The sequence below is a fragment of the Bos taurus genome, chromosome 5, assembly GCF_002263795.3.
Source record: "Bos taurus isolate L1 Dominette 01449 registration number 42190680 breed Hereford chromosome 5, ARS-UCD2.0, whole genome shotgun sequence".
Lineage (NCBI taxonomy): Eukaryota > Metazoa > Chordata > Mammalia > Artiodactyla > Bovidae > Bos > Bos taurus.
This window is the reverse complement of record NC_037332.1, coordinates 112,706,692-112,730,513: the sequence shown is the minus strand read 5'-3', so window position 1 is coordinate 112,730,513 and position 23,822 is coordinate 112,706,692. Positions and strand designations below refer to the sequence as shown.

Here is a 23,822-nt window from a genome sequence, read left to right as displayed (position 1 = left end):
GATCTTCAGATCTTAATATGACACATGTAAAGGAAAACAAGTGGGAAAACAGAGGATCAAAATATAACCAACGATGACTAGGATCACCATTGGAGAAGGCAATGGCACCCCACTCCAGTACTCTTGCCTGGAAAATCCCACGGGCGGAGGAGCCTGGTGGGCTGCAGTCCATGGGGTCGCTAAGAGTCAGACACGACTGAGCGATGTCACTTTCACTTTCATGCATTGGAGAAGGAAATGGCAACCCACCCCAGTGTTCTTGCCTGGAGAATCCCAGGGACGGGGGAGCCTGGTGGGCTGCCGTCTGTGGGGTCGCACAGAGTCGGACACGACTAAAGTGACTTAGCAGCAGCAGCAGGATCATCATCCCTAAAGCATGTTCATGTGTCCATAACTGTCACACTCTTCCCTACCCTCACTGATATTTCTTGTTTCCGTTGTGAGGAAACGCATTCCCAGTGGGAGAGAAAGTAAAGCTCACAGCCAATGGCATCTTTGGATGCAAAGGAGACATCTTTTTTCTTTTATTCTATAGAACAATATATAGTACAAAGATAGGCTCTTTATTCAGACAGTAGAGTAAGACACAGCAAAGTGAGAAGGCGGGCTGTCTCCATGGCAACAGAAAGTCTCATAAACAAAGTCCTTGACTTCTGTCACACGGACTCGTCCTGGATCAGGAGACAAAAGGTTTTGACTTGACAAAAACAAAACTGGGCAGCCTGGCTGCACTGTGGAAGGCTGGCTGGCTGTGTGCTCTCCGGTCAGGCCTTCTGGAAGTGCTCGGTGAGGACATCGAGCAGCTCCTGCTTCTTCAGCCCGCCCTTCAGCCCGTACATCCTGCAGGCTTCCTTCAGGGCAGGCACGGTGAGTTTGCCCAGTGTGCCCTTGCTGACGTGGGCCTTCAGCTCCTCTTCGGACAACTCCACCTTGGGCCTTTTGCTTCCATAACTTTCATCATCTGAGGACAGAGGTCAGGTGGGAGTGACTGGAAAGGCTACCAGTGGGATCCCAGCTATACAGCACAGGGGCCCTCACGTCATCAGGGCAGCAGTTAACCATCTTCCATAAAGCTGTGATGCCCACCTAGCACACGTTGGGGAAGACGGGTGTCTTGATAAGGCAGCTTCAGTTATACACAAAATTTAGAAAGTATCACATCTAGGAGGGAGTTAAAGGTCACGAGTCTTACCAGTTCACTCCAAACTCCTGATCATTCTGGGTGAGCAAGTCATTCCTTCCTTCCTTCCTTTATTCAAAAAGCAATTATACTTTCAAACTATACTACAAAGCTACAGTAATCAAATATAGTACTGGCCCTGAAACAGACACATAAATCAGTGAAGCAGATAGAGTCCAGAAATGAACCTGCATTACACGGGCAATAAATATGACAAAGGAAGCAAGAATAGGGGGAAAAGACAGCCTCTTCAATACGTGGTGCTGGGGAAACTGGTCAACTATGCACAAAAGAATCAATTATTTTCTTACACCATACTTTAAAAAAAACTCAAAATGGATTAAAGGCTTAAATGTAAGACCTGAAACCATAAAACTTCTAGGTGAAAACACAGGCAGTCTGCTCTGTAAGCTGTGCGGTGCGGCCAAAAAAAAAAAAGAAACCCACTGAACATCCATGCCCAGCTCCTTACCTTTTTTTCGCTTGGTTACTTTTCCCTCAGGATTATAATCTGGTGGGTAGACAAGTTCCTTAAACTCATCCACGAGGGAGCCCAGTCTTTTATCCATTACTTCAGTCTTGGGCACTAGAAAATAAAAACACAAGAAGGGTGGCCTGGTGAGTCACAAGCCCAGCCTCGGCCCAGTCAAAATCTACAGGGACCAGAGAAGAAAATACAGCATTGCTGAGACGGGGAGGTGTATGAAGGCTCCAGGAGGCAGCTCACCTGGCCACGAAAATGTTCACTGAAAGTCTAACATTTACCAAGTAGCTTCTAACAATTGCACTTAATGAGCACAACAGCCAGGCACTCTCTTAAATGCTTTAAACTTACTATTATTTTTATTTACTCCTCCTAACAATCTCTGGGGTAGGGAAACCTCTCTCCTCATTTTACAGAAGTGGAAATTCGAGAGGTTAAATTACTTTGCTGAGGTCAAACAGCAGAGAAGGGGCAGACTTGAGAACAGGGCTAGAGCCAAGGGATTCAACAAGAGTCCCTGCCTTCGGGGCTTACAGGCCAGGTGGGAGGAGGAGGAGGTGAAGACACAAATGCAGCAGAGTCCGGCAGTGCCGTGAAGGAAGAGGCCATACAGGCATGCGGGAACACGGCGGGACAGTGGTCAGAAGGACTCTGTGCGGACAGTCTGGCAAGCTGAGTCCAGTCTCAGCAGAAGGCACGGGAATGAGAGACAGCAGGTGACACAGCTTGCAGGTGGAGTATGAGGAGGGCAGGACCAGCAAGGAGGCTAGAAAGGCAGCATGGCGAGGTCACGGAAGCCTCAGATGCCTGCCCAGGAACTAGGCCTCAGGCTAAGAGTGTTGGGGAGACTTTGAAGGGCTATGAACGGGGGAGCGACATGTTCAGACTGACATTTTGGATCTCCCTGCAGGCCAGCTGTGCAGAGTATGAACTGAAGGAGGGTGAGAGAGAAGCCTGAAGCGGTGGGGGTTCAGGGGCATGCCAGGCCCAGCTGATAGTCACCACCATGACCCAGGTCCAATAACGCTTATGCTTGTAAGGCTGGCTCCTATTGTCTAATATGAAAGAGAACATTAATAACTGGGAAGCCAAGAAGACCAAACTAATGGTTCTGATCTTTTCAACCGCTATCTAGAGTCTTTATTAAATCCAACCTGTTTTCCACTGGGGATTTACTGACATCGCTAAATGTCATGCATCCTCCTATGAAATACATCAGAGAGTCACAATCCAGACAGGGGCCAGCAGGGAGCTCAGAGGCCAGGCAGATCTCCATGCTGGGTAACGAGGTACATTTTCCGAAGGCAGAGCATGCCATCTGATGCAGCAGCAGTGGGCACAGCGGTTCAGAGCAAGGGCTCTGGGCCAGCTCACAGGATTCCGAACCTAGATCCACCCACCACTACTACTTGGTGCCTGGGGCAAGTCACTCCCGTCTCTGCAAACCAAGGATAGTAACAGCACCCACCTCACGGTCATCAGGAATAAATGAGTCAACACACTGGACAACAGTGCCCGGCACACGGCAAGCACTCAATAAATGGTACAGACTGTTGTTTTTAACTTTTACCAACACGGAGTCATGGGTGGCCTACTTCAGAGATGGGTCTCAGAAGCCTGGCACTTTCTCCACCTTTTACTGCAGAACTGGCCAGATCTGTTCCCAGGCAATCTAAGCTGGTCTAGAAAATCTCTCAAGCAGAGATGCCCTAGACAACAAGGTCAAGTACTCACAGGCTGCCAGGAAATGCATGCATAGCACTGGAGCAGGAAGAATTAACATGAAAGCCTCCCATGAAAAGAACTTCTCAGCTCGGTTATGGCCTCCTTACATGTCAGGTCCACTGCTTGCTCAGGCTCCATCAAATCCAGCGCCAAGGCTTCCATGTTCCTGAAGTGCTGCTGCAAGACTGGGTTCTCAAAGCTGTCACTTCTGTTAAAACAGTACCATGAATAAATTTTTAAAGTTAAGATGTAAATATTTAAAAAACAAAAATAAAAACTCAGCTGAGACAGTGCAGGCCCAAGGTCAGCTGAGAAATACACCCAGGGTAAAACAGCTGGGAGTTTTCTCTCTTGAATCAACCTCTTTCTTCCCAATTTTCAATTTATTGTCTGATGCTAAAGATACAAAAGTGAACTTAAAAGCAAAACAATACCCACCTATCTGTCTGACAATGGCAGCTGTGGGCAGAGACAGAAATAGAGGAGGCAGGGCCAGGGGAGGCAGGTACAGAGAAAAGATGAAGGACGGATGATAGGCGCTGAGGAGATAATGAACTTGACAGTTTCTTTTACCACATTCAAAAGCAACATGAGAGTAAAAAGAGAAAGAACCTAGAGGCATACAGTCCTAGACTTGAACCCTGGCTCCCGTTCCTTTTAGCTGGGTGAATCTGGACAAGTTGCCTCACTCCTCTAAGCCTCAGTTTCATCTGTAAAATGAGCAGGTTCTTACGAAAATGCCATTGAATTATATAAATGAGACACTGTAGGAACTGTATCTAGAACAGTGCCTGGCACGTGGTAGAATCTTAACACTGCTTCCATTTGCCCAATAAAGGACTATACCAGGTTTCCTTTGAAGGAGGAAGGTCAGTTTGCCCAGAAGTAGCCCAGAGACAAAAGATGGAATGGAGGGTTCTGCGAGATGGTCTACGTGCGTGTGACGGGGAGTAACTTGAATGATATAATCATCCTTTTAACCTTGCAACAGTTGACACTGGGTTTACTTACTTTTACTCGTTGTGTGACAACAATCAAGAAGAAGGCCATCCAAGAACCTTCTCCTTACTGCTGCTTTGTTGAGCAAACTCAACTAACTAACCTGGCTTTCTCAGCACAACAGGTCATAAACACTCATAAGGTCACAACAGCTATAAACACTTCGCACAATTCCGGAGTTTCAATATAAGACCTTTCACTCTCTGCATAGCTTCTAAAGAGTTATAAACCATCAGTTAATGGAAAATTAGAAAATCATATTCTCTTGGTCTGTGTTTAAGTTGAAACTCCAGTTAGACCTTCAACTCAAGAGGCAGTTCCAGAAGAAAGCCTGTGAATAATGCATCACTCGCCTGTACTTGAAGCGGAGCTTCTGAACAATAGCCTTCATCTTGTCTACCTGCTCTGGGTTGGCCATGACTTTTTCAGTGAAGGGCACCTTCCGTTTGTCATCAGCATAGGGCAAGAAGACGAGCTGGAAGCCTGAGGAAGAAAGGTACGTCTTGGGAGACTTGATCTAATAAAAGGCTTCAGTCACCGAGTCGTCGTTTTTCTCTCAGCCCTGATTCACCCTTTTGTGTCCTGTGCTGCTGGGGCTGACTTCCCTGGTGGCTCAGACAGTAAAGCATCTGCCTACAATGCGGGAGACCTGGGTTCAATCCCTGGGTCAGGAAGATCTCCTGGAGAAGGAAATGGCAACCCACTCAGTCCTCTTGCCTGGAAAATCCCATGGACGGAGGAGCCTGGTGGGCTACAGCCTACGGGGACGCAGAGTCGGACATGACTGAGCGACTTCACTTTCTTTTTTTCCTGCTGGGGCTGACACCCTGCAAACCCCATTTCTTCTTTATCAGCTGATTCCTGTGAGCATCTACCTAGCAGACTCCCTTCGGCGTCTTCAAAAGGGAGGCCTGAAAGCAGGAGAGTTCCTTCTCAGGTACTTCCTGTTCTGGCCAGTGTCACCTGAGCCACCATCCTTCTCAGGTACTTCCTGTTCCGGTCCATGTCCCCTCCAAGCCAGCTTCCAGCCTCCAGCTTTTTCCCTACACCCAGAGCCAGGTGGAAAGTGCCCCTCCCTGGAGGGCTACACCCCACCATCAGCCTCTCCTCTGAGCTTCAACCTCTCCCCTTTGTTCCCCCGCCTTCAACACATACTAAACGGGAAGAGGTAAGGGTTATCAGGCTGATCCCTCTCCTATTACTGATGGGTTTCAAAAAGACTGAAAAATCCAGAGACTGAAACCCAGGTGAAGAGCCCTTGCTGGCAATGCCAAGAGGTCCAAGCAAAAGGAAGGAGCAAGCCTCTTAGCTCTCCCCAGCACTAATGTCTCCCTCTAGCGCCCACTATTGACAGTCTCCCTGACAGCCTGCTGGCAATGGAGAAATGGGGCTTGAAGAGCCTCACCCCCTCAGGAGCACAGAGCTGAGACTACAGCTTAAGAACTGACATAAAAGCTGTTCCTGAGCATTCTGATGACCAGGGTTAGAAATATTAACACGTTCAAAGACTTCCTTTATCATTTTTATTAGCATAGCTAATGAAGAACAATGACTACCATCGACAGTAGTAGGCTGCCTTGGGCTAGGCACTTATATGTTTATTAACTTATTTCAAATGTGAAGCAACCTTGAGAGAAAAGTATTCCAGAATTCTCATCTTTGCAGAGAAGGAACATAAACAGGAAGGTTCAATTATTTGCCCAAGTTGGCAAGCTAACAGGTGGCAGAGAAGGACCTCAAAAAGACACTTATGTGTCTTACTTCAGACACTTAAGTATAAGATAAAATTTGACTTCAAAACCCAATCTTTCCTCTATACCTCACTGCCTTGTTCACAGGAGATAAATCGACTATTAAACATTACCAGGGTATCAAACAATGGTTTTTAGTAAAGAATGTGATATCTGTGAGACCCCATGAACTTATGACAATAACCCATGAATAGTCCCTATGTAGTTAATTCTCAACCCTGGCCGCAGAGCTGCCTTGTACAGTTGTACATGCTGTGTACTGCACAACCACATATGATAGCCTTCTCCAGCTGCTCTTCAAATTCACCTATGCAACCTTATAAAAGGGCTTCCCAGTTGGCTCACTGGGTAAAGAACCCACCTGAAATGCAGGAGATATGGGTTAGATCCCCGGGGTCAGGAAGATCCCCTGGAGGAGGGCATGGCAACCCACTCCAGTGTTCTTGCCTGGAGAGTCCCACGGACAGGGGACCCTGTCGGGCTACGGTCCATAGGGTTGAAAAAGAATCAGACATTACTTCGTGACTAACAACAACAGCAACCTTATAAATACAAAATTTCCAGGCTCCGTTCCTAGAGACTCTGCTTTGGCCAGTCTGAGTTGGTATCCCATGAGTGATTCCAAAGCCTAAGCCGAGTTCAAAAGCCCTGAAATCACCTCTTCCACCTACCTGGGGGAGCCACCTGAATTTTCTGGTCATCCAGCTCCTCTTCCTGTGGCACCAAGGCCACAAAACAAGGCGGGCTGTTCCGGCGCGGTGTGTATCTGCACACTGCCATAACCTCCTTCTCCAGGCACTTGGTGAGCAGAGCACTGAACAGGGTTGAGCTCCCTGGAAAACAAACATCCCAGGGTTCTACATCCTAAAGGTGTCTCCTCCTTTCTTCCCTCTTAGCCCAAGTTATAAGCCTACAGTTTCTCTTCCATTTTCTTAAAAGGACTTTTGACACTTAAATAGGTCAGGGGTGATGGACCCAGAGCAGAGAGAAAAGTTGGGGGAGCAGAGGCACAAAAAGGAAAGGAGTAAGAGATTGGGAGCATCAAATATTCCACTTAGGAATGTGAATTACTGATGTCAGTTCACTTTCACTGTCATTAGGCTAATGATCAGAGAAGCCAATGGCACCCCACTCCAGGACTCTTGCCTGCAAAGTCCCATGGACGGAGGAGCCTGTAAGGCTGCAGTCCATGGCGTCGCTGAGGGTCGGACACGACTGAGCGACTTCACTTTCACTTTTCACTTTCATGCATTGGAGAAGGAAATGGCAACCCACTCCAGTGTTCTTGCCTGGAGAATCCCAGGGACGGGGGAGCCTGGGGGGCTGCTGTCTATGGGATCGCACAGAGTTGGACACGACTGAAGTGACTTATCAGCAGCAGCAGGCTAATGATATAAGCCTGAGTTGCTAATGAATACCAGTCAGGTCCAGATCCAGGGGGTTCATTAGTTATAGCACAGAGGAATATAGGTCTGGACAGATAAACCCAGTGGCCAAGTTCAGTTCAGTTCAATTCAATTGCTCAGTCATGTCCGACTCTGCAACCCTATGGACTGCAGCATGCCAGGCCTCCCTGTCCATCACCAACTCCCGGAGCCTACTCAAACTCATGTCCATTGTATCAGTGATGCCATCCAACCATCTCATCCTCTGTCGTCCCCTTCTCCTCCCACCTTCAATCTTTCCCAGCATCAGGGTCTTTTCCAATGAGTCCACTCTTCGCGTCAGGTGGTCCAAGTATTGGAGTTTCAGCTTCAGCATCAGCCCAGAGGTCAAGTTCATGCATTTCTAATTGCAACACTAAAGAAGATGCCAGGTTTGTGTTTTGTTTTTCCCAAACTCCCTATCCAATGCCTCCAAGAAAGAATTTCAAAGCAAGTAAGTTTTAAATATGCTAATTTCATATCCCCTCCTGGATATTCACAATATGTGTCAGTGTACTGTAGGTCCTAAAGAAATCTTTCTTTAGTCCCATGTTTCTAAAATTTATTTGAGCATGAAACACTTTCAAAACACCCAGTAACGCCTCCTATACAGTTTCCAGCGGCAGCCATTTGGGAAATGCTGCTCGGTAAACTGCCTTCTACGTCACTTCTTCGTTTACCCGTGGCCCGTGCCCCTTACCATTTATCAGGGACTCCTCGGGGTACACGAACAGGGAGTGCCTCAGGTAATGGTGCTTCTTCAGCATCATCAAGGGCTTGAAACCGATGAGAATGAAACCTGGTTCATCAAACCGCTTAAGCTCTTCCGTTTCCTCTTTCTCTAATACAATCTGGCGATGACTATAGGTCTATAGAAAGGGAACGACGAGAGCCATGTAAAGAGGCTATGCAGAGATGCAAATGGTCGCTACGTGACACTAGCAAGTGAAAACCGGCGTTCTTCTAAGGGGCAGGAAGCACCTTCCTCCTGCCAATAGGAACGGACACTTATTGACGGCTGACCAGGCTGCACTTTTACCACCCAGTTTATCATCTGTAACAACTTCCTCGGCGGTAAATGTTTGTTTGTTTGTTTGTTTTTTAATTTTATTTTATTTTTAAACTTTACAATATTGTATTAGTTTTGCCAAATATCAAAATGAATCCGCCACAGGTATACCCGCATTCCCCATCCTGAACCCTCCTCCCTCCTCCCTCCCCTACCCTCCCTCTGGGTCGTCCCAGTGCACCAGCCCCAAGCATCCAGTACCGTGCATCGAACCTGGACTGGTGACTCGTTTCATACATGATATTATACATGTTTCAATGCTATTCTCCCAAATCTCCCCACCCTCTCCCTCTCCCACAGAGTCCATAAGACTGATCTATACATCGGTGTCTCTTTTGCAGTCTCGTACACAGGGTTATTGTTACCATCTTTCTAAATTCCATATATATGCGTTAGTATACTGTATTGGTGTTTTTCTTTCTGGCTTACTTCACTCTGTATAATAGGTTCCAGTTTCATCCATCTCATTAGAACTGATTCAAATGTATTCTGTTTAATGGCTGAGTAATACTCCATTGTGTATATGTACCATAGCTTTCTTAACCATTCATCTGCTGATGGGCATCTAGGTTGCTTCCATGTCCTGGCTATTATAAACAGTGCTGCAATGAACATTGGGGTACACGTGTCTCTTTCCCTTCTGGTTTCCTCAGTGTGTATGCCCAGCAGTGGGATTGCTGGATCATAAGGCAGTTCTATTTCCAGTTTTTTAAGGAATCTCCACACTGTTCTCCATAGTGGCTGTACTAGTTTGCATTCCCACCAACAGTGTAAGAGAGTTCCCTTTTCTCCACACCCTCTCCAGCATTTATTGCTTGTAGACTTTTGGACCGCAGCCATTCTGACTGGCGTGAAATGGTACTTCAGGCGGTAAATGTTAAAAACTCTGCTTTACAGATGAGTGTACTGACGCTCAATAGTTACTAACTTGCTCCAGGTTATACAAGTGAACTGGGCCTCAAACCAAACCACATCTGGCGCTAAAGGCCTGGCTCTTTCAGCATTTATGCTTTCCCTCATGTCATAACGTGTACTGAACTCTCAGTCCACGGGGTCGCAAAGAGTTGGACACGACTTAGTGAACAACAACAAACTCTCAGCACCACCCGCTGACACAAAAAGGATGCTCAAACCTTACCTATTCATTGAGAGGATCTATGTCAGGTACTGTGAGAGGTCTCAGTTAATATGGGAGGCAGACACACACACAGACAGACACACACACATCTCTTTCAAACATCTGTTACTACCTGTTACACTTTCAAATGTCAACATTTGCATTTGGATCCTAAATATGTGATTTGTAACAGAAATTAGTAACAATCAAATTTGAGTTTTATTTAAAAAACAAAACAAAACAAAACAGAGCTCTTAAAAGATTTTTCTTGTAGGCACAATGAATCAAGAAAGAAACTCAGAAACCAGAAGAGGTACTGCCTATCAATAAACCAATATGGAAAGCTAAGCTACCTGCAAAATAGAAGGGGAAATTTGTCATTTTCTCCTTCTGGAAAGTAGGGCAAGACACTTTGGCCTGAAATTTGTGCTCTAAAAAACATCTCAAGGGTTGAATCAAAATAATATCTAATTTTAGTCACTTAGTTGATCCTCCTATGTCTTGAACTTATGCAAAAGTGCTCTCCCACATTTTGCATAATTAAAAAGAAAGGATGACTCATTCAACTTTAATTTTAGATATTAAACCTTTCTACAGGGAAGTATTATATTCAACATGCTGAGATAAACCATAATGGAAAAGAATATATATATATTAAAAAATATATATATATATATATATATATATGAAAGTGAGAGTTGCTCAGTTGTGTCTGACTCTTTGGAACCCCATAGACTGTAGCCTGCCAGGCTCCTCTGTCCATGAAATTCTCCAGGCCAGAATACTGACGTGGGTAGCCTTTCCCTTCTCCAGGGGATCTTCCCAAGCCAGGGACTGAACCCAGGTCTCCCACATTGCAGGCGAATTCTCTACCGACTAAGCCACCAGGGAATCCCAAGAATACTGGAATGGGAATTTCCTGACCCAGGAATCAAACCCGGGTCTCCTGCATTACCAGTGGATTCTCTACCACCTGAGCTACCAGGGAAGCCCTATATATAACTGAATCACTTTGCCACATAGCAGAAATTAACAGAATATTAGGACTTTCCTGGTGGTCCAGTGGCTAGGACCCTACAGTCCCAATGCAGGGGGCCTGGGTTCCATCCCTGGTCAGCAAACTAGATCCCACGCGCCACAACTAATAATAGTTTGAATGCTGCAACTAAATAATAAAGATCCTCCGTGCCACAACCAGAAGATCCTTCATGCCACAAGGAAGATCAAAGATCTGCAACTAAGACCCAGCATAGCCGAATAAATTAAAATCCTTCTCCAGATTAAACAAAGGTGAGAGGATGAGACATAATGTTCTACATTCTTAGTCTGTCTTTCAGATTAAGAAAGGCATGCACGTATCATTTCAAAGCACAGAAGAAACTGTGGTTAGTTTGGCAAAAAAAACAACAACCCTCTCCCTAAAAAAATGAGTACGCTTCACATCTAACACACTTCACACTTTCCCTAACTCATCTCCCTTGTTGCTGCTTAGTCACTAAGTTGTGTTCAATTCTTGTGATCCCATGGACTACAGCCACCCGGCTCCTCTATTCATGGGATTTCCCAGGCAAGAATACTGGAATGGGTTGCCATTTCCTTCTCCAGGGGATCTTCCCAACCCAGGAATCAAACCTGGTCTTCTGCATTGGCGGGCGGGTTCTTTACCACTTGAGCCACTAGGGAAGCCCTATAGCACAGTGGTAAAGAATCTGCCTGCCAATGCAAGAGATGCAAGAGACTTGGGTTTGATCCCTGGGTCAGGACGATTCCCTGGAGTAGGAAATGGCAACCCACTCCAGTAATCCTGCCTGGGAAATCCCATAGGCAGAGGAGCCATGGTGGGCTACAGTTTATGGGTTGCAAAGAGTTGGACATGACTGAGTACACACAACGCGCCTACCTAGTCAACTATAAAACCCTTTCTGCCATGGTACTGAGCAAGGAATTAGACTGTTAAGACTCAGAGCAGCACGTGCTGAGTGATAGAGGGCTGAAGTTTTCACTGACCTCTCTTTCAAATAACTGGTTCTAACTTTCTAGCCCCTAAGGTATTACTGATCCAGATGCCATATTCCAAAGGGTAATGACAACAACTTGGCTGGAAAGATGCACACGTGAAAGTTATTTAACTGGTTAGACTGATCCTGTCTCCCTCCTCAACAGTTCAACAGGACAAAATTCAGTTAAGAAGGAAGACCTACCTGGGACCTCTTGGTGTCACTAGGCAAAAGCAAACTGCCTGTATTTACATTAAATGTCCGGGTCTTAGTTTTCACTGGTTCATTGGTTTCACGATAAAGCCTCACTGGGGGAGGTCTGTAAGCCTTCTGGACCATATTATAAATGCCAACAGTGAGCGTGACATCTTTGTTGAGTTTAAGCTTCAACCTGAAGGAGAGAAAAATTTTTTAATTTGGACTTAAAGATTATACTTTCCTATCTAAAATACCTTCATGGCTCCCAAGCCCTGATTTGTTTCATCCCGTCCAACAATTCAAGCTCTTTGAATACAAACATAAAGCATTTTAATAATACAATGGAGTTTGCTGTAATACTTCTCAGGGTCTGTATCACAAAAAATTAGTTTCAGAACATATTATTAACTCCTTAAAATAATGATAAGAATGTATTGTAATGATTTTTTAAATTGAGTCTAGCCATTTACTAAATCAATTTACAGCTATTTTCTCATTTAATCATCATCATAACCCTGTAAGTACTATGTTATCTGTGCTTTCTGCTTGTCTGGTATATCTTCCCTCTTCTTTTAACCATGAAACCCCAATTTTTCTTTGAGAAATCTCCCTTTCCCTATTGCTCTGGGAAAATGTCCAGCAAAGTACCGTGCCCTACCCTGACCAAAGGATGGGCACATCTGGTCCAGGCTCAAGCCATCAGACTTGTTCCTGAGAGTCTGGAGACAAAGAGCTCAGGACGGTGCCTGGCACATAATAATCATGCAGTAAAATAATTACGTTATTTTATTATAGCAAGGGTAAGTGTAATAATTTTCTAAGCCTTAGGCAATTAGTTCTCAAATAGCTCCAATTTATTATTATTCATATCAGTATCCTATAATGACTCTTTCACAAAATAGTAAGACTAGCTATCGTTTATAATTACGTTATTCCTTTTCATCATCACAGCAGTCCTTTAAGGAGGAACCATTTTTGCTCCCATTTTACTGAGGCTCAGAGAAGCTACATGATTTACCCCAGGCCACACAGCAAAGGGGCCAGGACTAGAATTCAAGTCAATCTGACTCCATAACCTACCTTCAACCACTGTTTCATCCTCCCTGCCACTTCCACCAATATGTTAGATTTCCAAACTGTAGTAGTAACAATATTCCACTGTTTCAGGAAGAGGGGGAGGTGACAGGGTGCTTATTTGAGGAAAAAGAGAAACTTCCCCCCTCTTTTCTTGGAGGAAAAGAGAGACCAACGACAAAACTATAACTATAGCAAAGAGCTGCATCTTGGTTTCCTTAAAAAACTTCATGGGTTTTCTAGTAGAATTGTAATTTTTTGAAAACAGCTCCAAATCTACCAATGGTCTCATTCTTCTCTACTGAGGAAAGCATGTGAAGAAGTCTGATGCTCTTCAGTAAGAAACACTGAAGAGGCTTTAGGATTCTAATCCTAACTTCTCTAAAAGAAGATAATCCAACGCTCTGGTTCCCATGGCTCAGATGGTAAAGAATACGCCTGCAGTGCAGGAGACCGAGGTTCAATCCCTGGGTCTGGAAGATCCCCTGAAGAAAGGAATGGCAACCCACTCCAGTATTCTTGCCTGGAGAGTTCCATGGACAGAGGAACCTGGTGGGCTCCAGTCCACGGGATCCCAGAGAGTCAGACATGAGGGAGCAAATAACACTTTCCCTTTTTCATTTTTAATAAGAAACTAGAATACCACCACAACAATGATAATAATTAACATGCATTGGGTTTTTGTTCTATACGAGGTACGATTGTTATCCCCAATCTACAGAGGAGAAGAAACTGACAATGTTCTACAGAGTGCACCCAGGGACATCGTTAGGCCACAGTTGTTTACCCCAAAGGAGAGGTGTGTTACTTCGGACAAACAGCATACCTGCTCTGTCTAGAGAAAGAAAAGCAAATAGCTTGTGTCATCCTGAAATAAAGCACATTTCTCTAAGAGGAACACAGTGAGGCAGTGGTATAACCCAGAGCTGGTACAACCCAAAGCTAAGTTGCCAAGAAGGTCAAAGCCATGCATGGGCTTATGATTAGTTAGGGGCCTTGAAGGTGCTGACCCAGGCTTAATACCCACCTGGAGAGCACACGCTTCCTGGTCTCCTTGGCGCGAACCTTCCTCAACAGGTCTTCGAGCTTGCTAGACTCCTCAAAGTGAATCCCTATGTCCTCATTCTCTGCTATGATAACATCTCTGTAGAACAAGGATGTGTCGAAGCCTCCACGTTTCTTTAGGTGCATCAAGTCAAGGAAGATACCTGGGGCGAGGACAGACAAAAATGAGGGGAAACAATTTCCAACAAGGGAGAATTTTTTTCAGTTAAGTTCAAATATGCTAAACAAATGCTTCCAAAGACTAGAGTGAGAATAAACACTTTCAGGACTGAGAGAAAGTAGTTAAGGGGATCAGCTGCTCTAACGACTTCAGAAAAGTTATTCAAAGAACCAGCATTTGTGGTGGCACTGCAGTCAAGAAAAGCTCGCTCTGGTAGAGTCCTTCAGACAGCTAATGGCCTGGCCATTTTTACTGGGAATGTTACATAATGGTCTCCCCTAGCTTCACTTTATTTTTTCATTTTCCTCTGAAGGGTGAAAAGCAAATATTTGACATCAGCTATAAAGAAGCAATAAAACATGACTTGGCAATTAAACAATGACCAAAAAAAAAAACAAACAATGGAAGGGACTTCCCCGGTGGTCCAATGGTTAAGACTTCACGCTTCCATCGCAGGGGGCATGAGTTCAATCTCTGGTTGGGAAACTAAGATTCCCACAAGCCACACGGTGTGATCAAATAAATTAATTAAAGACTGGGGGCCTCTCCTTTGGGGAAAGGGTGTACTATCCTTTGTTTGATGAATAAAACTGAGCTGTAATGGAGCTGTTAAAAAAAAAACAAAAACAGAATGAGAATACCAACCTGTGTCCCGGAGATCCCCAGCTTTGGTCCTGGCCCGGCTGGCTTTGGCACTGTCATCGCCGTGGGGGTCATCTTCATTGGTGAAAAGCATGATCCTCTTATGGCTCATCTTGAACTGGACGTCGCTGAAGAGGTTGGCACAGACCCACAGCACTTCACTTAAGGAGTAATCAGATCCATGGCCAATTTGGTCTTCGAAATATTTCTTCCCCTCCTGCCCCTTAAACTTGTCAAGCTCCTGCACTCGTTTAACACCTGATCAGAGACAGGGAGTTAAATGGGCAGAAAAGTCAGAACGGTGTCAGTGGCCACACTTACAAAACTAACAGAAGGGCCTACGGTCTCTTTCTCACCCAGAGCTGATTAACCCATGCAACAAAGGTCCACATCCCAGGAAGAACCCCCTTGTGCAGGAAAGCGTACTCCCAGTCAAGATGTCATTGCTTCCTCCTCCACAGCCCTCCTTGTGCATGGCATGTCCCTTGTCCCTTCTCATGTAAAAGGGAAAAGTTGATCACAGAATACTATTGACCTGGATTATCCAATTCCTGTAAGACGTAAATATTTTTGAAATTCACTGAATTTTTGTCCTTCTTGGTACCATAGAACACCACTGCCAAGAGATCTCGATTACTGCTTATGATCTTATTGGTGTATACGCTCCGGATACACTGAAAAAAAAAAAAAGCAAAATTTCAATTAATATTATTTACCACTAAACTTAAGCTCCACAAGCGCCTGACACATAGTAGAGCACTGAATATGTGTTTGCTGAGTTTATACATGGCTTTAGAGCAAGGCGTGACTCCTATCTTCAGGCAACTCACAAACCAGTGAGAATGCTGGCCATTGACATTATAATAACAAAAGCAGATTGCGATAAACACAGAAGTATAAGCAGTTCCTACCATAATCAATCAGAGAATTGAAACCAGGTATATACCCAGGAAGGAAACTCTAGGGAAATAGAAATAAATAAATAAAAGCCCAGCACTAGAATTAGAAACAGAGAAGGCGATGGCATCCCACTCCAGGACTCTTGCCTGGAAAATCCCATGGATGGAGGAGCCTGGTGGGCTGCGAAGAGTCGGGCATGACTGAGCGACTTCACTTTCACTTTTCACTTTCATGCATTGGAGAAGGAAATGGCAACCCACTCCAGTGTTCTTGCCTGGAGAATCCCAGGGACAGGGGAGCCTGGTGGGCTGCCGTCTCTGCGGTCACACAGAGTCGGACACGACTAAAGTGACTTAGCAGCAGCAGCAGAATCAGAAAACCAGAATTTGAGTCCCAATGATGTCATTTACTTAATTGGCTGAGTCTAGACAGGCCATTTTATCATTTCTCTAGTAGCCTGATACCAAGAAACAAAATATACATGTATAAAATTTAAGCAAATGTTAAGTATATGTGAACTGGGGGCTTCCCTGGTGATCCAGCGGTTAATGACTTAGCGATTAAACCACCACCAGCACCAGTGGTTAAGAACCACCTACCAATGCACAGGACCCAGGTACCACCCCTGGTCCAAGAAGATCCCACATGCTGTGGGCAAGTAGGCCTGTGCCCCACAACTACTGAAGCCCACGCACCTAGACCCCACGCTCTGTAACAGAAGAATGAGAAGCCCAAGAACCCCAACTAGAGAGTAGCCCCCAATCTCTGCAACTAGAGAAAAGCCTGCAGGCAATGAAGACACAGAGAGCCAAAAATAAATAAATTTTAAAAATGTTAAAAAAAAAAAGTATATGTGACCTAAAATAAATCTGTAACTACCAACAGCATTTTTTGAAATAAAATTTGCTTAATCATACATTTAAAGACATCAGTATTCCAGGAAAGTTCTAGCCATCCATTTAAACTAAAGCCAGCATCTGATAAATCAGTGTCTTATAAGTGCGTTAGTCCTTGTGGCCTATAATTCTAGGGACGCTGACAAAATTAAGTTTCTGATTCTGCAAACGTGAGGAATAAACCAACCCTGGGAACCCCCCTCCATATCCTGCTTGAGACTCTACCTGGTCTTCCTCCTTAGTAACTCTCTCCTGGAATGCAGAACTTATATATGGCATATCTAGTCATTGACAGTAATCTTCACTGCAAGTAGTCATTTTTTAAATTTAAATTTTTTATTTATTAAGTCTAAAGACAATTAAAATCTTTAAGGTAATCATTTCTATAAATATTTTAATCTATTCTTTGCGCACTCTACAAACATCTACAAAAATCTGGTGAGGGTTTCTTCATGTTCTAAAATAAACCACATACACAGCACATACAAACTAAAATAGAATGTAAGTAAATGTTTTTTCATTGCTCCTTATCAAATACATTATGTTCATCTGTGAATGTTTCACTTATTCACTGCATAATATGGCAGTTCTTTCTGGGTTCTCTAGGTATTCCCATTTCACTGAGCCCTGTGAAATTACACATAGCAATCTTTTTACATACACTGTAAGTGTATCATTTTGGGGCAGAGGGTATATAGCCTTCATCACATCTCCAAAGAGGCCCGTGAACCAAAAAATGTTAAAGCAGTGTTCCTCAAGGAGTGATCTCCAAACACTGGCATCACCTTGGAACTTCGATGGACAAGCATTTTCTTTTCTTTTTGGTCTCTGTATGTGGGATCTAGTTCCCCAACCAGGGATCAAACATGAGCCCCCTGCAGTGGAACCATGACCACTGCCCCACCAGGGAAGGCCCTGGAAATGCAAATTCTTGGGCTCTGCTCTAGACCCACAGAAGCAGAAATTCTGACTGCAGGGTGAGGTCCTATAATCTGTGTCAACAAGCCCTGCATGATGTAGGTTAAAGACTGAAAACCACTGCTTTAAAGTTCAAAATTGTTTTTATTCTTTTTTTTTAGATGCAAGATATTCTGACTTGTCAACTGAAAGAACTATTTGTATAGAAATTAGAACATGAGAAACCTCTCTTTGATTCCCAACTGCAAAAATATGAGAAACAAGATATATAATAAATCCTTAGAAATTCCTCTCTGTGAAGGGATAGTAACATGTTTAATTGAGGTGAAATTCACATAACAAAACTAACTATTTTAAAGTGAACAATTCAGTGTTCAATTAATACTCACAATGTTGTACAGCCACCACCTCTATCTGTAACAGTTACCAAAAATTTTCATCATCCCAAAAGCAAACCCCATACCCATTAAGAAGTTGCTCCCCATTCTTCCCTCCCCCTCCAGCCTGGGGTAACTAGCCACCTGCATTCTCTGTGGATTATCTATTCTGTATTTCATATAAATGCAAACATACAGTATGTGACATTTTGCCTGGCTTCTTTCACTTAATGTTTTCAAGGCTCAATCACCTTGTATCTTGTATCAGTACGTCATTCTTTTTTATGGCTTCAGTCCATTTGGCTTCCCCAGTGGCTCAGTGGTAAAGAATCTGATTGCCAATGAAAGAGACTCAGATTTTATCCTTGGGTCAGGAAGATTCCCCGGAGAAGGAAATGGCAACCCACTCCAGTATTCTTGCCTACAAAATTCCATGGACAGAGGAGCCTGATGGGCTGCAATCCATGGGGTCACAAAAGAGCCAGAACGACTTAGTGACTAAATAACAACCATCATATTCCACCTATATATAAACTCCAATACTTTAGCCATCTGATGTGAAGAACTGACTCACTGGAAAAGACCCTGATGCTGGGAAAGATTGAAGGTGGGAGGAGAAGGGGATGACAGAGGATGAGATGGCTGGATGGCATCACTGACTCGATGGACATGAGTTTGAGTAAGCTCTGGGAGTTGGTGATAGACAGGGAAGCCTGGCGTGCTGCAGTCCATGGGGTTGCAAAGAGTACGACATAACTGAGCAACTGAACTGCCTATATATAAACATTTTGTTTATCCATTCAAAAAGTTTTAGAATGAGATAGGGAGTGGTGACATGAATGACTAAATACCTTAAAATTGTATACTTCAAAATGGTTATGAAATTACTTCCTAATTTTGTTATGTAAATTACATCTCAATCTAAAAAATGAAAATATTTAATTCTGATAATTTGACACAGCAGGTACTATTATTATTTCCATTTTACAGATGAGAAAATATATAAGAGCTTTAGCAACTCTCTTAATATCATACAGTTGGTAAGTGGCAGAATCAGGATTTGAGAAGCTGTTTTTTATTTAATTGGGTAAATACTCAGGAGGGGAACTCCTAGGTCAAATAATAAGTCTATGTTTAAGCTTCTGAGGAGCTGCCAAACTGTTTTCCACAGCAGCTGATCCATTTCATATTCCTACCTGCAACGTATGAGGGTTCCAATTTCTCCACATCCTCGCCAACACTTCCTATTGTTCTTTTTTTTTTCAATTATACCAGTTCTAGTGGGTATGATACCTCATTTTGGTTTTGGTTTGCACTTCTCTAATGTCTAAAGATGTCGAGCATCTTTTCATGTGCTTTTGGACATTTGAACATCTTTAAAGAAATGTATATTCAAGTCTTGTGCTCATTTCTAAATTAGGTTGTCCGGGGCTTCCCTGGTGGTACAGTGGATAAGAATCCTCCTGCCAGGGACTTCCCTGGTGGTCCAGTAGTTAAGAATTTGCCTTGCAATACAAAGGACATGGGTTCCATCCCTGGTAGGGGAACTAAGACCCCACATGCCATGGAGCAACTAAGTTCATGTGCACAACTAGAGAGCTCGAGTGCCACAACTAAGACCAACGCAGCCTAATAAATAAATAAATATTAAACAAACAAACAAAAGAATCCTCCTATCAATGCAGGTAACGTGAGTCCAGCTCCTGGTGGAGGAAGATCCCACATCCCGAGGATCGCCTAAGCCAGTGTACCATAACTACTGAGCCTGCATGACCTAGAGCCCGTGTGCTGCAACGAGAAGCCACCGCAGTGAGAAGCCCTCGCAACATAGAGAGGAGCCCTGCCTCGCTGCAACTACAGAAAGCCCACGTGCAGCAATGAAGATCCAGCACGACCAAAATAAAATGAATAAATAAAAATTAGGCTGTTTGTCCTCTTGTTGTCATAATCTTCCACAATCACAAGTAATACTCAGATTTCACATAATTACTTACAAAAGGGCTTATCTCACAGCATAACTGTTGGAAGTTGTTTCCTTCCTTTACACAAACATCTCTAGAGAAAAAGGAGCCCACTTCTACTACCAGAGCTAACACAGAAGGTGGGAGCAATGTATTCCCAGGGTCAGAAGTTCAAACCCAAAATAAAATGGGCCTGCTCTCCAACTCTTGGTATTCTTTTTCAGCTGCAAGTATAGGTAGCCATCCTAGGAGGCTAACCACCATTTATCAATCCAAACAAACTTTTCTAAGAGTGCACATTTTTTAAAGGGGTGTTAATACTTTTTTGTTTGTTTAATTTAATGAAAAGGTAGTCTCACCTGGATGCTCATGTCAAAAGGAGTCAATTCATCTTCATCCTGAGATTCAAACATGGCCCTGGAAGCATCAACCAAGAAAATCAAACTATCTCTTCCTGAATATGAATAATCTCCTATGGGGGGAAAAATTTTGAAGGAAATATTTGCGGTTGTTTCACATTTATCATGTTTATTATTCATACTAAAACAAATAGAAAAAAGCCCATTAAGCAAAACTATAACCTGATGAATTATTATAAGATGAACATCCCTAGGGAATTCCTTTGTGGTCCAGTGGTTAGGACTCCATGCTTTCACTGCTGAAGACACGGGTTCAATCCCTGGCCAGAGAACTAAGATTTGGCAAGCCATGCTCACGCAATGCAACCAAAAAAAAAAAGGCAAACATTCTTAAAATCAACACCACATCACGAAATTGAATCTTGCCAGTCACCCCTGAAGCCCTCTCCAGGTCCCCTTCCAATTTTAACACCCATCTTCCTCCCAAGAGTAACCACCATCCTGACTTTGGTAGTCATTTTTCATTATTTTTCTTTATAGGTTAATCATCCAAGCCAACATTCCTACACACTGGTTTTGACTTAAAAGCAAAAAACAAAAAAAACACCAGTTTTTAAAGCCTCTTAATCCATGGACAGCCCCTCTGTCTTTTGTCTCTTATAATTTATTTGCCAAAGAACCTAGATATTATGTCATATAGTTTTCCACCTTCTGGATTTTGCTTGACTACATTCTTTTGATGTAGATTAACATAGTTCTGTCTTTTCCACAAAGGACCTATAGAGACTTCATCGGATTTGGGTTTATTTCTTTCTTTTTTTCTGGCATAATTACATTATAGGTGATGTTGAGTTTTTCATAAAAAGACATATATCTGGTTGTCTCCCTTTTGACTATGCTGTTTCCTAATGCAATAAATTCATTTTCCCATCTTTGCTAAAGCAATATAGCAATATGTGTCAAGAACCTTAAAGAAAAATTCTACCTTGAGCCAATGAATTTTACTTCTCAGGAATCTATATTAAGAAAATACGATACGGAAAAACCCTATGCAAAAATTTCCACAATGTTGTTTATTAAAGTAAGAAACTGAAAACTTAAATGTCCAAAGGAAGGTAAACTGAAGAAAATCACAACACATTTAAAATGAGTCATAGAGGGTATATTTGCAGTTACATGGAAAGATATATCTATAGTACAGTAAAGAAAAAAGGCACACAGTTATGTTTAAAATTCTTTTTGAAAAACATAAATTTTGAAAGTATAAATTAAAGGGAAAAAATATAAGCACTATAATTACAATTATACAAAAATCAGATACAAATAAAAACAGACTATATATACTTAGGAAATATATAGTCTGAAAGATAAAGGAAGTAAATATGCTAACTGCCAAAATGCTAGTAATGGCTGTGTAAGGGTGATAGATTATGTAGATTACAGATCTTTCATTTTTATATTTCTTTTATTTCTCACTTTTAATAAAAATACTTTACCATTTTCTACCAAGGACTTAAATTAACCAGTATGTAGAGTACATGATTTCCTAAAAGAAATCAACCCTGAATATTCATTGGAAAAACTGATGCTGAAGCTCCAATACTTTGGCCACCTGATGCAAAAAGCCAACTCACTGGAAAAGATCCTGACACTGGGAAAGACTGAAGGCAAAAGGAGAAGCGGGCAGCAGAGGATGAGATGGTTAGATAGCATACTGCCCCAGTGGACATGAATCTGAGCAAACTCTGAGAGGCAATGAAGACCAGGGGAGCCTGGCATACTGTAGTCCACGGGGTCGCAAAGAGTTGGATGCAACTTATTAACTGAACAACAGACATGCAACCCTTGTTTCTTTTCCTTTGGCCTATGTGTTACTGTGTTGCCTGAACATATTCCCAAAACACCAGGCTAAGGTGTTCTTGCCTGGAGAATCCCAGGGACGGGGGAGCCTGGCGAGCTGCCATCTATGGGGTCGCATAGAGTCGGACACGACTGAAGCGACTTAGCAGCAGCAAGGTGAGGGAATGACTCTTGTATCTGTGTTGCTAACATTTACTCTTTGGTTGCTGCAGTTATTGTAGGGTGAAAACATTTTTGCACTGAGGTCCAAGAATGAGAAAAACTTCTTTCCTGGGTGAGGAAAGGTCTTACCTGAGCCACCTAAGGTGACCCTTAATACCAATGTTTCAGTGTAATTTATTGGAGCTCAATCTATCAGTGCCCAGCAAAAGTTTAAGACAAGGAATGTACCATCGACTAGAGCAGGACCCGAATAAAAGTGCCTAGGGCTTCCCTGGTGGCTCAGCTGGTAAAGAATCGGCCTGCAATCTGGGAGACCTGGGTTCGATCCCTGGGTTGGGAAGATCCCCTGAAGAAGGGAACGGCTGCTTGCTCCAGTATTCTGGCCTGGAGAATTCCGTGGGCTGTATAGTCCATGGGGGTCGCAAAGAGTCAGACATGACTGAGCAACTTTCATTTTCACTTTCACAGCAGCTCTGCAAAGTTCAAAGGGAGGAAAGTACTGGAGATTCTCTGGGGAAAGAAGGGTGGGCCAGGAGGCAACAAGGGTCATCCAGCAGAGATAGGCAGGGAAAGTCTTTCACACACACACAATGGTACGTGTTAATGAAAGTCACTTACCACCTGCTTCAAGGCCCTCTTCTTGTTCTTCTTCCTCATCACCCTCATTTTTGTAGTAAGACTCCCACCCTGACATGTTGTTACTGCTCACTAGGTGAAAGAAAGCGAAGATCAGTAACAAAGTAAATTTAAACCTAAAAGTTATCCACTCCTAGGCTCCTTTGAGATCTGTCCTAAAGGCTACAGGTTACTTGTTAGAAATGGGGATGCTGGATCCTGCTGCCTGGAGTGCTTGGTAATTGAGATGCAAAGGTAAACGGGCATGGGGACCATTCCTGAAGCAGCCTCTCCTGAGCTATATCCCTTAAGGACGATTCAGGGGGGGTGGCCCGGGATAACGCCTCTAATGGGTGTCCTGACGCAGTGGTCCAGTCCCGCCTCCGGCATCATCCGGACTGGAGATTCCCAGTCCAGGGTACTCCGTCTTTTAGCAGACCCACTTATCCTCATCCCGCCCCCAACTCCTCAGCCAGCTATGCCCACTGAGGTCTCAAACGAAGCTGCCCTCCAAGGCCAGGTGCCGCCTTCTCTCCGGAGGAAGAAACGAAGATCAGAGGCTGTCTCCTCCACTCCCTCGGGTCTGCACACTTCTGGCTGACACCGCCCCACGGCGAGGCTACGGGGGACTCGCAAGACTGAATAGGCAAAGTAGAATGAAATCAGCCCTGACCAGAAAGCAACAAACGAGAACAGCCACTTCCCGCCTACCTTGACCTCGAGGAAGATATTATTTTGGGCGGAAGGCGGGGCGCCGAGCACGCGCAAGCTCCTGTTCTTGCACCCAATCAACGCCGCTTACGTCATCACGCACAGCGCGCCCCGTTCCTGTCTAGCAAACACGCGCACTCCCATAAGGCGCTATCCACACCGGACGCGAACTACCACC

The 23,822-nt window shown here is 43.9% G+C and overlaps 1 protein-coding gene across 6 annotated transcripts; it reads right to left on the bottom strand.

Annotated features, from left to right (window-relative positions):
• Positions 1–492: 492 nt before the first annotated feature.
• XRCC6 (X-ray repair cross complementing 6) lies at positions 493–23,674 on the bottom strand. Of its 6 annotated transcripts, XM_059886265.1 has the most exons (14): positions 23,420–23,674; positions 22,937–23,026; positions 20,297–20,409; positions 15,421–15,559; positions 14,889–15,143; positions 14,046–14,226; positions 11,951–12,137; positions 8,264–8,432; positions 6,811–6,972; positions 4,742–4,871; positions 3,497–3,597; positions 1,653–1,766; positions 1,193–1,249; positions 968–1,086 (listed from the first exon to the last, which is right to left on the bottom strand). In XM_059886265.1, coding segments are annotated over exons 1-13 (1,695 nt in total). In that variant the 5' UTR covers positions 23,421–23,674; the 3' UTR covers positions 968–1,086; positions 1,193–1,196. The 6 variants fall into 6 exon arrangements, with proteins under 6 accessions (NP_001179175.1, XP_005207440.1, XP_005207439.1 ...); NM_001192246.1 differs by lacking the exons at positions 968–1,086; positions 1,193–1,249 and adding an exon at positions 493–961 and having other exon boundaries at positions 23,420–23,619; XM_005207383.5 differs by lacking the exons at positions 968–1,086; positions 1,193–1,249 and adding an exon at positions 495–961 and having other exon boundaries at positions 23,607–23,674.
• Positions 23,675–23,822: the final 148 nt, after the last annotated feature.

What these genes read in the sequence shown, in the direction of transcription:
- XRCC6 (NM_001192246.1), bottom strand. An exon ending in AATTCAGGTGGCTCCCCCAG is followed by an intron (nt 4,872 to 6,810) that starts GTAGGTGGAAGA and finishes TTTCTTCCTCAG; the next exon opens with GCTTCCAGCTCGTCTTCTTG. An exon ending in AGTAACCAAGCGAAAAAAAG is followed by an intron (nt 962 to 1,652) that starts GTAAGGAGCTGG and finishes CTCTGTCCTCAG; the next exon opens with ATGATGAAAGTTATGGAAGC.